Below are 14,083 nucleotides of genomic sequence, written 5' to 3'. Positions count from 1 at the left end.
AGAACAACAATTACCACCGATGTGAATATGTATGAAGCAAATAATAAAGTTATTATTATTATTACTATTGTTATACAGTATATTTAGGAGGTGCTTCAGAGCGTTAGTGCATACTTACGATACCAGCCAGGAGGTGATGATGGCCAGTAGACTGGTGTGGGTTGACAGGTGGGAACTACAACATACAACATCACACATTCATACAGAACATGCATGCTATGAAATGTCAATGTATTGAATAATCTGTGGCTTGAAATAGTGTTTCAATGTACATGATAGAAAGACAACATACTCAAAATGTGGATTGATTCTTGTCTACTGGATGTTCCCTCGTATTGCAATGTGTCCTGAGATGAGACAGTGCTATCTGAACGGTATCATGAAGAAGACACATTTACCTGGTGCAGGTGCAGGTACCCCCGCATCTACATGTTGAGAATCTGATAATATGATGAAAAGAGGACAGAAATAAAGACATGAGGTGTTGGACAAACATGACACAAGTCCTGGTACAGACTCTGACTCTTAAAAAAAGCTTTAATTAATGCATGACAGAGTTACCTTTCTTTGTGGACTTCTCCTTCTCTTCCTTTTTAAGTCTGAGTTCTAAAGAGGGAAAGGGAATGGCACAGCGGGGTTACATCTGATAGGTGACTTTGAAGTATTTTTCCACCTCAGCCACTCTAAAGACCTTACTCTCCCTACTAGGAGAACTGACGAGAAGAGGGTGATCCTCACACATATTTGACTGATTTGAATTCAATAAAACTGGGCAGTTTAAAACCGGACGATTTACTTTCTTTAAGCAGTGAGTGCTATGTGTGTCTTTTCATGAATTGTAAGACACTGGGAAAATAATACCTTTTATCACTGAGTATTTTGTTCTGTATCCATCAAACTATATCGAAGTCTGTACTGTTCTGCACTGTACTGCTCAGGGGCATTGACAAATCATTGAATATATAGTTTATATATCCTTTATACATATATACAGCTAAGTCATTCAACTTGGGCCTGTACTGTATTTAAAAATACTGTACCTCTCTTTCTGATCGCCTCTTCCAACTCCAATTGCCTTGCAACCTCTGGTTCAGTGACATTGTTAGAGGGGTTACAGAGAGATGTTCAACCACACATTCAAAGGGGCAAAGCAATCTTAGAATATTTTTTATTTATTCATTGTTGCGTTTTGTTTTATTCAAATAACTTGCAAACAGCATTTCACTTGTGTGTAAATCTGTTCTTCATTTCAAATACAAACAATATAGCAGGCTATTGACATTCAACTTGTACTGTACTTGCCATTCAACTTAAAGAAATATTTAAAAATTGCAACCATCTCCTCAAGATGAAGCATTTGCCTTTCAGAGATGTGATAATAAGCTGAAGAGGAAGATTAGTCCTACCTCTCCTTTTTGTGTTCTCAACTGGTTTGCACATGTCTCGTTCTTTATAATAGAAAAAAAAATCACAGAACAATATGACTGTATATCAATAAGATTGATAAATAGAGCAACTACTACCTTCAGCATGTTTCTGCATGACCTAATATGAGGTATTATCAACATTGAAATACACAGTAAATGTACAGAAAATACATTGTTTTCCAACAGTACCTCTCTTAGTTCTCACCGCTGGTTCTTTTTTAGGGGCCTCTGAAAATGAACACAGAATACATGACACAAGAGAACATTGAATTCACATTCTTGCTTAGTGCTGTAGTTGTATGCCAAAGCTGAATGCCAAACGTTTAGAGAACACGTTCAGGAATCATTGGCCACTTTAATAAATGGATCACTAGTCACTTTAATACATATCTTACCGACTCATCTCATATGTATATACTGTATTTTATACCATCTATTGCATCTTGCCTATGTCTCTCGGTCATCGCTCATCCATATATTTATATGTACATAATCTTATTCCACCCCTTTAGATGTGTGTGATTAGGTAGTTGTTGTGGAATTGTTAGATTACTTGTTAGATATTACTACACTGTCGGAACTACACTGTTCGCTACACTCGCATTAACATCTGCTAACCATGTGTATGTGACCAATAACATTTGATTTGATTTTGATTTGATTTGAATGTATAGCTGTTTTAAAATAAAACCATATTACAGAAAAATGACTGAAAATGTCAAATGTTTGAAAATTGCAATAGCTAAGATTATAAATGGCATAATAATACTGTACAGCTAACTACTTCTGACAAATGTGGCTAAACGGTGAAGCGGATAAACCATCAAGAATCTACAATTCAATCTCTGTTTCATCTTTAACTTTAAAAAGATTTCTGATCAAACTGGAAGTGAATTAAAGACTCTACCCCTTTAAAGATGAACAGCTTTGCACTAAGATTGAAGTGGTTCATCAAACCTCTCTAGTCTCTAAGCTACTTTCAAAGCTACATTCAAAGCAACATGAAATATCAGCTTCACAACACATACTCTTCCGGTCAGGAGTGGCCTTTTTAGCTGTGGATGAGGAAATGGTTATGGTCAAACAAGTCAGAAAGTTGTATATGTAAATGTATATTATTCGTTCATTTTAAAATACTCTCAGACTCAACTAATATGAAATTGTTACAGACCAGTGTTCATTTTGATTGCCTAAACCTTTTCTCTTACACCATGCTTGAGACACTACAAAGTCAACAACTCAGAGTGCATACTGTATCATGCAATGCACATGTCATGTGCATATCTAGCATAGAGCTATCAAATAGAAAACACATTGACACATTGTATAGAGATGTATAGATGTAGGATACATACTCTATATCAGGTGCATTCAATTCTTACCCTACGAGGTCTGGAGCCTGCTCGTTTTTTGTTCTACCTGATAATTAAATGAATTGCACCCACCTGGTGTCCCAGGTCTAAATCAGTCTCTGATTAGAGAGGAACAATGAATGCAGTGGAACTGGCTTCAAGGTCCAGAGTTGCATTTGAGGGCTCTATATCTGTTACCAATGTAGATTTGCCCCTTTTCAAACAGCAGGGGCCAGTATTATGCCTATTGAGGCAAGGTTCAATACAGCCATGCTCTCTAAGGTCTCCACATGCTCCTAGTTACAAACATGGTAATACACCAAACCACACTTTATCTGAAAACTTCCACTGAGCATTTTCTCCAAAATTGCAATTAAGATGGTTATGTTAATAGAAGAGCTGCTTCTATAAATATACAGCAGGCAACAAAAGTGAGATCATCATCACTGGCGCAGCAGTATACATGGATTACCACAGTTTACAGTACTTTCTATATGGTGCAGTTACACATTAAGAGTGCTGTTTAGGGCCTGTTAAGGGCTTTTCATTTCTCTACTTCTATATAAGCTCTTACTTCAACAGCAACCAACACCCTCCTTGGGGAGCATGAAGCGATGCACTACTGTGCTGCTATTCCTAACAACATGAAGGATAAAGTGACTCTAACATACCTTGCTTGGCTACTTTCCTCTTCACATGTTTAGCTACATATGACACAGATGTATACCAGCCATTAGAGAATCGCACCCTAATGCATGGCTTATCTAAACTTCTCCACTAGATGGCGACTTTGAGAAGCAAAACCAAAGAAACGCAAACCATAAGTCAAAATTGAGTTACTGGGGAGTTACTCACTACTGAACTTTTATTAACCTATGTTTGGTGGAAACACTGCAACCTTGCAGCACATATGGGTCAAGTTGTAGCAATGGACTTTGGATTACTTGATAGTTAGTATGTCTACAATAACATTTAAGCCATAAATGGAACTTATAACACTGATATCATTAAACCAACGTTTTAAGTGTTGCTAATAGCCCAATAAGTCAGAAGCAGAAAAACCTGTTAAGTCTACTACACATAGGCATCCTCTAAAAGTCACAAGACACTTTTATGTCAGCCAGTTCTACATTCAAGGCTATATTAAGCAGAAAGAATCACTCCAAAAGTTGTCCCATACAAATACATTTGACCCATAGGGGAACACAGCCCTACTCACAGAAATAAGGTCAGCCAAAAGTATGGTAAAGATATGAAGGGTTTAGTTATGAACAGCTCTCACTTCTCCACAACCATGCATGATATTGATCTATTAGCGGTATATCAATACCTTTTTCCTCCGCTGGCTCACTTTCAGGTTCTTTTGGTTTTGATGAATGCATACAAGGGCACACTACTGTAAAATGGAATGCACAGCTTTAAGCTTTACGATAGATCTTTGTATTTACATGTTACTATTTATTCGTTATATTTATTCGATATTCAGATGCAGGGGTGCAACTTTGGTTTTAGAAGTGAATTTTTTAAATAAACACTCCAAACAGCCTACCCGACCGCTTGGAGGCATCCGCATGGTCCTAAAGCACACTTTTGCCTCGTTTTGTATCACATTGCAGTGATAAAACTGGGGGGGACAAAAATGACATTTCAGAATGTGGGGGGAGGGGGGGGGGACATGTCCCCCCTGTCCCCAGTGAAAGTTGCGCCCCTGTTCAGATCAATAACCGACAAGACTGTTGATGTACCTTGATGTGCAGGAGTAGCAGCTTGCTGGACCTTTACCTCTGAAAAAGAAATTGATTCACTGATCAATACAAATAAATATGTAAACAGCCAAATGGTCTGGTATACTAAACCCTCTTCTAAATAATCAATCAACATAAATGTAAGATGGAGCTCTTTTCCTTTGATGTCATACAAATATATCCTCATAAAAGACCTGTAGTGACATGCTTCAATAGCAGGGGGGAGAGAAGTTAGGTGAATCACAAACAAAGAATATAATTAATTCTTCAACCAAGAGGGTGATTTTTCTCCTCGGAAAATCAATATTCAAGCAAAAAGGGGATTTTCTGAACTAACAATACGCATGTTTCCTTCATTAAAAGTCAGATCTCTTGTACTGTAGTGTTTACATTATGCATTCATAAATCAAAAGGTTACGACTGGAATTCATTTGAAAAGTGGCAAGTGTAAGTTACAGGATGCAAATATGACAGCTTTATTAGAAATCTGAATTGCTTGAATTTGTCAGAATTAATGTGACACATTTTGATTAAACAGTAATCTTTCACTTGAGAGATAGGATCTTTACAGCAAACTTATGCAGCTGAATCTAGCATCCATTGACAAAGTTGCAAATAACAGAAAAATAATGGTGGTTGCCATAGTGCTTGAGGCCATAATCAGTGGGGAAATATAATATAAGGATACCACAATACTTCCAATTTGTGTAAATCAAAAGATCCTGCTGCAGAAATCACATTTGGAGCTGCTTCTCTGATGCTTTCGAGGACATTGAGACTGATCTCATTTGAAAGCTTTTAGCCAAAAATGCTAATTCCTTCCTTGATTCTATTCAGCCCTGCGGTCAAGTACATGATCTGTGTTATTAAACAATTATTCCTTTATCTTATTTTTTTCTGTTTGTAATGTATAAGCTGATAAAACAAAGCATTTATCTTTATCCTGATTGAAATCATCAGGGATTCCAAGAGAAATATATTTCAAAAGATGGAGGTTTAATTGTTTCAGTCTTATCCTCCTTTTGCAGTTTGAACACGAATGCTGGAGAATAAATGTCAACATGTAAAGCATGCTTTAGGGCTGTAGGACAAAACAGGACAATAAAACTAGAAGATCATGATGTCATGATCAGCTCCCTTTCTGGATCCTTTCTGGAATATATCACTGATCGATCCATTAGTAAATATATCACTGATCCATTAGTAAACATATCACTGATCCATTAGTAAATATATCACTGATCGATCCATTAGTAAATATATCACTGACCGATCCATTAGTAAATATATCACTGATCCATTAGTAAATATATCACTGATCCATTAGTAAATATATCACTGATCCATTAGTATATATATCACTGATCCATTAGTAAATATATCACTGATCCATTAGTAAATATATCACTGATCCATTAGTAAATATAAAAGTCTAGAGTAAATATATATATATCAATATATCAATATATATATATATATATATATATATATATATATATATCAATATATAGTGTAGTTTCCCATTCTATCAAATTAAAATATATGTTATTACTCATACTGTAGTCTGAACAGTGTTCTTCTTTCTCAGCCAGATACAAACACAAAATAACATATACAATAGATGCTCAGGTGGACACCATTCAGCTTGAGGAGAGACAAAGATTGTGCAAGACATGAGAAAAAGAAACAGTTGTCAACCAATCCTGCTCCGAGGCTTAAGGCCAAACCGCTTCACGAGACAGACGAAAAATCTGTTCCACAGACTTTAACATAATACTTTTTGCTGTGGCAAGGTGTCCTCGGATTCTGAAGAGAATTAATAACTCTTACAGTACACTGTAAGTGGCCAGCTGCACTTAGTGTATAAGAGTATTGCCAACAGGAGTGATTGATATACAGAGGGGTTCGAAATTATTGACATATTTTATGCAAAAACAATGAGAAATTATGTTACTTTATACTAATGCAATTGCTCAGAGAAAAATATTTTGTTTAATAAGTAATGCTTTTTTGCCTCAAAAAGTTAGGGGTCAGAAATATTCTGTAGGATTCTCTGTGTTCAATACCTCACCTTATGAGGATAACGGCACTGAGCCTTTTCTAAAATGTTTTATGAGTTGGAGAACACATTGGGAGGGATTTTAGACCATTCCTCCATGCAGAATCATTCCAGATCCTTGATATCCTTCATCTGCGCTTATGGACTGCCCTCTTCAATTCAAACCACATGTTTTCAGTCCAGAGACTGAGATGGCCATTGCAAAATGTTGATTTTGTGGCCAATTAACCATTTCTTTATGGATTTTGGCAACCTGGAAACAAGGTTTTTGGATACAATATCCTGGAACTGGGTAAAATTCATGATGCCGTTGACCTTAACAAGGGCCCCAGGACCGGTGGAAGCAAAATAGCCCGATAACACCAAAGATCCTCCACCGTATTTTACAGTAGGTGTGGGGTTATTTTCTGCTCATGCCATTCTCATTTAGACACCAAACCCATCACTGGTGTGTGTGACCAAAGAGATCTATTGTCACGTCATTTGGCCAAAACACTGGTTCCAATCCAAGTGCCAGTGCAGTTTAGCAAACCCCAATGCTTTTACATTTTTTGGATGACAGGAAAATAGATCTCTTTGGTCACACACACCAGTGGTGGGTTTGGTGTCTAAATGAGAATGGCATGAGCAGAAAATAACCCCACACCTACTGTAAAATATTGTGGTGGATCTTTGGTGTTATCGGGCTATTTTGCTTCCACTAGTCCCTCGTTAAATGATAGGGCAATGAGATGGCCATGAGATGGCCATAAACAATGACTGGTAATGTTGCATAGTTTTAGAAAGGTCTGGAACACACCTAAAAATAGATTTCTAATCTAAAATCTAATATAATTTTTTTCCTATTCAAGAAAAGTGGGGCAATAGGGCTTGACATATCTGAAATGCTTTTTAAATATAGTAACATTTAAATTATAAATAACATTAAGATTTCACCTTTCTTATAAATGGAAAATAAATATGATAATTCTTAGTGACGTACAATATTGGCAAGATTTCATACACAAACAACAGAGAATTTATTAAGATCAAAAGCATCATGAACTTTAGCCAGTACCAGGATATTTTAACCAAAAACCTGGGTGCCTCTGCCAAGAGGCTGAAACTTTGCTGCAGGTGGATCTTCCAGCAAGACAATAACCACATTCAAATCCACAAAGAAATGGTTCATTGGCCACAAAATCTACATTTTCCAATGGCCATCTCAGTCTCCGGACTTGAAACCTATTGGAAGCCTGTGGTTTGAATTGAGGAGGTCAGTCCATAAGTGCAGACGAAAGGATATCAAGGATCTAGAAAGATTCTGTATGGAGGAATGGTCTAAGATCCCTCCCAATGTGATCTCTAAACTCATAAAACATTTGAGAAAACATTTCCTTGCAAGGTCAGGTATTTAAAGCTATTGAAAACAGGGTTGTCAATCCTTTTGACCCCTACTTTTGAGAAAAAATAATTACTTGTTAAACATCATCTCTTTCTCTGAGAAATTGTATTAGTTTAACATAATTTAATTTCCCATTTTGTTTGCACACAACATAGCTCAACATTTGAATAAATTATTTTATACATTACAGTCATTCTTGTTCATCTTTATCAAGGGTGTCAATCATTTCAGCCCTACACGATCTAAATGTATACATGTATGGAAGCTAAGTCCATCTCTATGTTGGCATGTGAGAATGGACAGTAAATCTGCATCAGTGTTATGATGTCATGTTTCTAAGACAGCAGCAGGAGCAAAGGGGAGTGGTTCCTCTCAGGCTAGCCTACAGGAAGTTCCTGTTAGGATGTTCACTGTGTAGATTCAGAACCTAGGCTCCCATCTAGTGCATCATGGGGGCAATAGGGCAGGAGTTCCCAGCCTTTTTCTACTCTCCAAATTAACAGGAAAGAATCGCTATGTGATTATATTTACAAAATTCCACCCTACCCCAGGTTGCCTCAACACATAATAATGAAATCCATGTGTATTCTAACAGTGTAAAATACCCTATGTTGAATTGATTGCATATATTGTACCAATGCACCAAGTAAAACATTTTAAAATGATAGATTTTCTCAAGGGACCACATTTCAATAGCAGCCACGTTTGGGAAATGCTGACATAGTGTATTTCTGTATTTGTGCCTCACTGACAATAACAAATACTGTGGTGGTATGGATGATTTTCTATGGCTTATAAATGATGCAAATGTTTCTAAACTAAAAATATCTTTAACAATTGCTAGAATTTGGCACTTACACATCCTACTTGACTTGATCATTCAAAATAGCTTGAGAGGCAATACCATTGACCTTAAATATAATGAAAGTCATGCCATCAGATCATCATCCAGTAGCATGCAACAAGTGTTTGCATCAAAGGCCATCATTACTCGGAATCTCTCTCATACTATTGATCCTGTTTTGCCTTTGCATACTGTAGGGACTTTGACTGTGCAGACTGCGTCCTCTTCCTCTCCCACAGGAGGATTGGCTCCTGTGGATTTGTCTCCAGCCTCTATGGTGTGTACATCTAGACCTCAGAGCTCACTACAGCCCTAAGCCTTGTGGGAGCTACACTGTCATTTAGAGACCTTGGGACAATAAGGTTCTATTTGACAAGACGTCACAAAACAGCTCTAAGATCTGGGACGTGAAAAATACAAATTATTTTAAAACCATACATTTTGCAGATAGAACCTTATAGTCCCAAGTCCTTGATTATTCACAACATAGGCTAACGTTTCTTTCGCAATCGCTTAGATTTTTTTCACCACTTTTTCAAAAGATTAGCCACCACTTAAGCTCTCTATGGTAAAAACAAATACATACAGGAGCCTTAGAGCATGTTTAAGGTGCATTGGAAACATACCGCAATTGACTGATAATTATCAAGTAGTTTACTGACTTCAGGTGTCAGAGACCAGAAAAATATATCAGTTTACTCATCCAGAGCTAAGCTTTAGCAACATTGCTAGTTCTCCATAGGATATTGTGTATTTGTCATTTTAGTGAACTATCGCTTTAACAAATGTGCGATAAAAATGAATTAATATATTTGATGATGTGATTAGAAAGAAGGAAAGATATTATCTTTATTACATCATTAAATGTCTGTACTTTTCTATTGAAATATAAATAATTGTAACATTCTGTGCCAGATGGAATCTTATGGCTGAACCCAGATTTCAGAACCATAAGGTTCTATCTGTGTTTGCACCCCCCTAAAAAAACGGATTTACAAATGTCTACGAATTTTGATACTCTGCACTTGAGGTACCTTTAAGGTGAGGACCTTAATGTTTTATGAAAGAAGAATTCACTACAATACAGTTTAAAGATCTGGGATGTGGAAAAGTTAATGCTCATTGTCTCAGAACTATGCTTTGCTCAGATAGATCCTTGTCATCCCAAGGTCACAATTTCCAATTGCACTTCTGTATGCTACTCTGGGGCATTATCTTACGTAAGATAGCGCGTCAATTCCGCCTGCAGTGACGTAAAACAATGACTCTGGGGTAATCTGGGTATATTGTTTTGCTCTTAAAACCCACAGGAATCTACATACTTTGCCACAATGGCAGTTATTTCAACTTCTGTCATGTCACATTTCCCTAACCATTGCAGATTAGATAATGATAATCGATAACTTCAACAAGCAATTCTCAATGGCTGGTCATGCCTTCCTCCTGGCTACTCCTACCTCGGCCAACAGCTCCTCCCCCCGCAGCTACTCGCCCAAGCCTCCCCAGCTTCTCCTTTACCCAAATCCAGATAGTAGATGTTCTGAAAGAGCTGCAAAACCTGGATCCGTACAAATCAGCTGGTCTTGACAATCTGGACCCTCTATTTCTGAATCTATCTGCCGCCATTGTCGCAACCCCTATTACCAGCCTGTTCAACCTCTCTTTCATATCGTCTGAGATCCCCAAGGATTGGAAAGCTGCCGCAGTCATCCCCCTCTTCAAAGGGGGAGACACCCTGGACCCAAACTGCTACAGACCTATATCCATTCTGCCCTGCCTATCTAAGGTCTTCGAAAGCCTAGTCAACAAACAGATCACTGACCATCTCGAATCCCACCGTACCTTCTCCGCTGTGCAATTTGGTTTCCGAGCCGGTCATGGGTGCACCTCAGCCACGCTCAAGGTACTAAACGATATCATAACCGCCATCGATAAAAGACAGTATTGTGCAGCCGTCTTCATCGACCTGGCCAAGGCTTTCGACTCTTTCAATCACCATATTCTTATCGGCAGACTTAGTAGCCTCGGTTTTTCTAATGACTGCCTTGCCTGGTTCACCAACTACTTTGCAGACAGAGTTCAGTGTGTCAAATCGGAGGGCATGTTGTCCGGTCCTCTGGCAGTCTCTATGGGGGTGCCACAGGGTTCAATTCTCGGACCGACTCTTTTCTCTGTATATATCAATGATGTTGCTCTTGCTGCGGGCGATTCCCTGATCCACCTCTACGCAGACGACACCATTCTGTATACTTCTGGCCCTTCCTTGGACACTGTGCTATCTAACCTCCAAACAAGCTTCAATGCCATACAACACTCCTTCCGTGGCCTCCAACTGCTCTTAAACGCTAGTAAAACCAAATGCATGCTTTTCAACCGTTCGCTGCCTGCACCCGCACGCCCGACTAGCATCACCACCCTGGATGGTTCCGACCTATAATATGTGGACATCTATAAGTACCTAGGTGTCTGGCTAGACTGTAAACTCTCATATCAAACATCTCCAATCTAAAATCAAATCTAGAGTCGGCTTTCTATTCCGCAACAAAGCCTCCTTCACTCACGCCGCCAAACTTACCCTAGTTAAACTGACTATCCTACCGATCCTCGACTTCGGCGATGTCATCTACAAAATAGCTTCCAATACTATACTCAGCAAACTGGATGCAATTTATCACAGTGCCATCCGTTTTGTTACTAAAGCACCTTATACCACCCACCACTGCGACCTGTATGCGCTAGTCGGCTGGTCCTCGCTACATATTCATCGCCAGACCCACTAGCTCCAGGTCATCTACAAGTCCATGCTAGGTAAAGCTCCGCCTTATCTCAGTTCACTGGTCACGATGGCAACACCCACCTGTAGCACGCGCTCCAGCAGGTGTATCTCACTGACCATCCCTAAAGCCAACACCTCATTTGGCCGCCTTTCCTTCCAGTTCTCTGCTGCCTGTGACTGGAACGAATTGCAAAAATCGCTGAAGTTGGATACTTTTACCTCCCTCACCAACTTTAAACATCTGCTATCTGAGCAGCTAACCGATCGCTGCAGCTGTACATAGTCCATCGGTAAATAGCCCACCCAATTTACCTACCTCATCCCCATACTGTTTTTATTTATTTACTTTTCTGCTCTTTTGCACACCAGTATCTCTACCTGCACATGACCATTTGATCATTTATCACTCCACTATTAATCTGCTAAATTGTAATTATTCGTCTACCTCCTCATGCCTTTTGCACACAATGTATATAGACTCTAAAAAAAAATTATACTGTGTTATTGACTTGTTTATTGTTTACTCCATGTGTAACTTTGTGTTGTTGTCAGTTCACACTGCTATGCTTTATCTTGGCCAGGTCACAGTTGTAAATGAGAACTTGTTCTCAACTAGCCTACCTGGTTAAATAAAGGTGAAATAAAAAAATAAAAAAATAAAAAGATCATTCACAGCATGTCTCCAAACGTAAACACAATTGGCAATGGCAATTCCAAAACATTGAGGATGGAATGATATCTTGACCATGTGAAGAGTTAAATAAAGGCTAAATAAAAAGAAAGAAATCCAATAAAAATGAGTGTCCTGAATGTTAAAACAGAATACAACAAATATGCTCTAGTAGTTGGATGCTTCAGCTGTTCTGTTTAAATGTGACCATGACCATTCTGTATAATGCACAATATCACTGGAGGGAAAAACATGTGCCAAGCCTCTTAGAGTAAACATGGCACATCAAGCAGCAATAACATTCCTTTGATCACAACTCAGCCATATAAAAATGATTATATTTTTATCTACCAGAGCAGATAATAAGGAATTTCAAGCTGAGGTACCTCAACGGAATGCATACATACTGTACATAGCTTTTATATAATTCTGACAAATGTTTGATTCACGTATTTGTGAGGGGATCATTTTTTTGTCATATTTTCATTAGCCTATTCGAATGATGTTGACCTTTAGCTTTCGCGGTGAACTAAAGCTGAAAGGGTAAAGAAATAGACTCCAAAACCAGACCATTGTTAATGAACATTCTCTATGGTACACTCTTAGAAAAAAAAGGTTCCAGAAGGGTTCTTTGGCTGTCTCCATAGGATAACCCTTTTGGGTTCCATGTAAAACCCTCCGTGGAAAGGTTCTACCTGGAACCAAAAATGGTTCTTCAAAGGGTTCTCCTATGGGGACAGCCAAGGAACTCTAGAGTATAGTGAGTGGCACAGTCTGAGATAGTCTCATGCAGGCATGCCAGCCACCGAGACATATACTTAATATTGATAAAAAGGAACAGATGGGAAAATGAGTAATGGAGAAGACGGAGAGAGATCAAAGAATTAGCCTAAGGCTTTCCTCTCCTCTCCCACCTCCCTGCTCCTCATACTCTACTCTCTCTCTCCTTATCCTTACCTTACCTCACCCACATCTATTCAAACACTCAGACTGTGTCTAGCATCGTCCCACTCTTTTTATTTACCTTTGACTGCAGGTTCTACCTCCTCCTTGGGCTCAGGGGCTACCTCATCTTCCTCCTCGGCTTCAGGCAATGCTGCTACCACCACCTCCCCAAGTTCATGCTCTGGTGCTACCTCCTCCTCCTCTTCCTTGGTATCAGTGATGGATTCTACCTCCTCCTTGGATTCGGGCTCTGCTGTCTCTTCCCCCACTACCTCTTCTTCCAAAGCTTCCTCTATTGTCAGCTCTGGTTCAGCAGATGGTTCCTCAGTCTCCTCCTCCTCCTCTTCTGGTGCTTCTGGAGGGATGATCTCTGTGAATATACTCACAGCTGCAACTGAATAGCTTTGCCAGGTTTCAATACATCAATGAGGAACCTAACTTTGCATTAGGGGATATTACCCAATCATTGTAAGGGTCATGCTGACTTTCAATGGATTAATTTGGTACTAACATCAATATGTTACACAACATTTGGTACCCATTTGAACTCTAAGAGTGAGAGAAGCATGGCATGATGGGAAGTTTTCACCTTGGATCTCTTCTGTCTTTTCCTCTACTTCAGTCTCTTTAGCCTCTTCAGAAAGTGGGGTTATTGTTTCTTCAACAGGTGGCGTTACTGTAATGCATGCAATTAGTTATATCAGAAAATCAAATGTTGGCAGCATATTATGAAGGCATATTGATCGGATGAATGGCATCTTTTGCCATTCAAATAATGAGAGCTTCAATATGAACAGACTTACCTTTGAGCGCTGGTACATTGAATGATAACGTTTAAGTTTAGCCAATTATATTTTACGTTTTAGTAGACACTCTTATTC

General features: G+C 38.7%; 1 protein-coding gene across 31 annotated transcripts in view; it reads right to left on the bottom strand.

The window, feature by feature from the left end:
* LOC112250130 (triadin) overlaps nt 1-14,083 on the bottom strand; it is a 67,580-nt gene that overhangs the window by 29,364 nt on the left and 24,133 nt on the right. For 25 of the 31 annotated variants that reach the window (XR_006083386.1, XR_006083385.1, XM_042321674.1 and 22 more), the window contains 11 exons: nt 13,792-13,878; nt 13,282-13,572; nt 4,525-4,563; nt 4,110-4,175; nt 3,451-3,483; nt 1,617-1,655; nt 1,407-1,448; nt 1,041-1,085; nt 562-606; nt 399-440; nt 119-175 (listed from right to left, as the gene is read on the bottom strand). Coding sequence is in view for 29 of the 31 variants with exons in the window: in XM_042321674.1 (XP_042177608.1) it covers nt 119-175; nt 399-440; nt 562-606; nt 1,041-1,085; nt 1,407-1,448; nt 1,617-1,655; nt 3,451-3,483; nt 4,110-4,175; nt 4,525-4,563; nt 13,282-13,572; nt 13,792-13,878 (786 nt within the window). In the remaining 2 variants the exon portion in view is untranslated. The remainder of the gene's footprint in view (nt 1-118; nt 176-398; nt 441-561; nt 607-1,040; nt 1,086-1,406; nt 1,449-1,616; nt 1,656-3,450; nt 3,484-4,109; nt 4,176-4,524; nt 4,564-13,281; nt 13,573-13,791; nt 13,879-14,083) is intronic. The other 6 variants (XM_042321653.1, XM_042321679.1, XM_042321664.1 and 3 more) reach the window with 4 other exon arrangements.

Source organism: Oncorhynchus tshawytscha, linkage group LG05, assembly GCF_018296145.1.
Source record: "Oncorhynchus tshawytscha isolate Ot180627B linkage group LG05, Otsh_v2.0, whole genome shotgun sequence".
NCBI classification, from domain to species: domain Eukaryota; kingdom Metazoa; phylum Chordata; class Actinopteri; order Salmoniformes; family Salmonidae; genus Oncorhynchus; species Oncorhynchus tshawytscha.
Note: the sequence above shows the minus strand (reverse complement) of the source record. Positions and strands in the feature narration are given on the sequence as shown.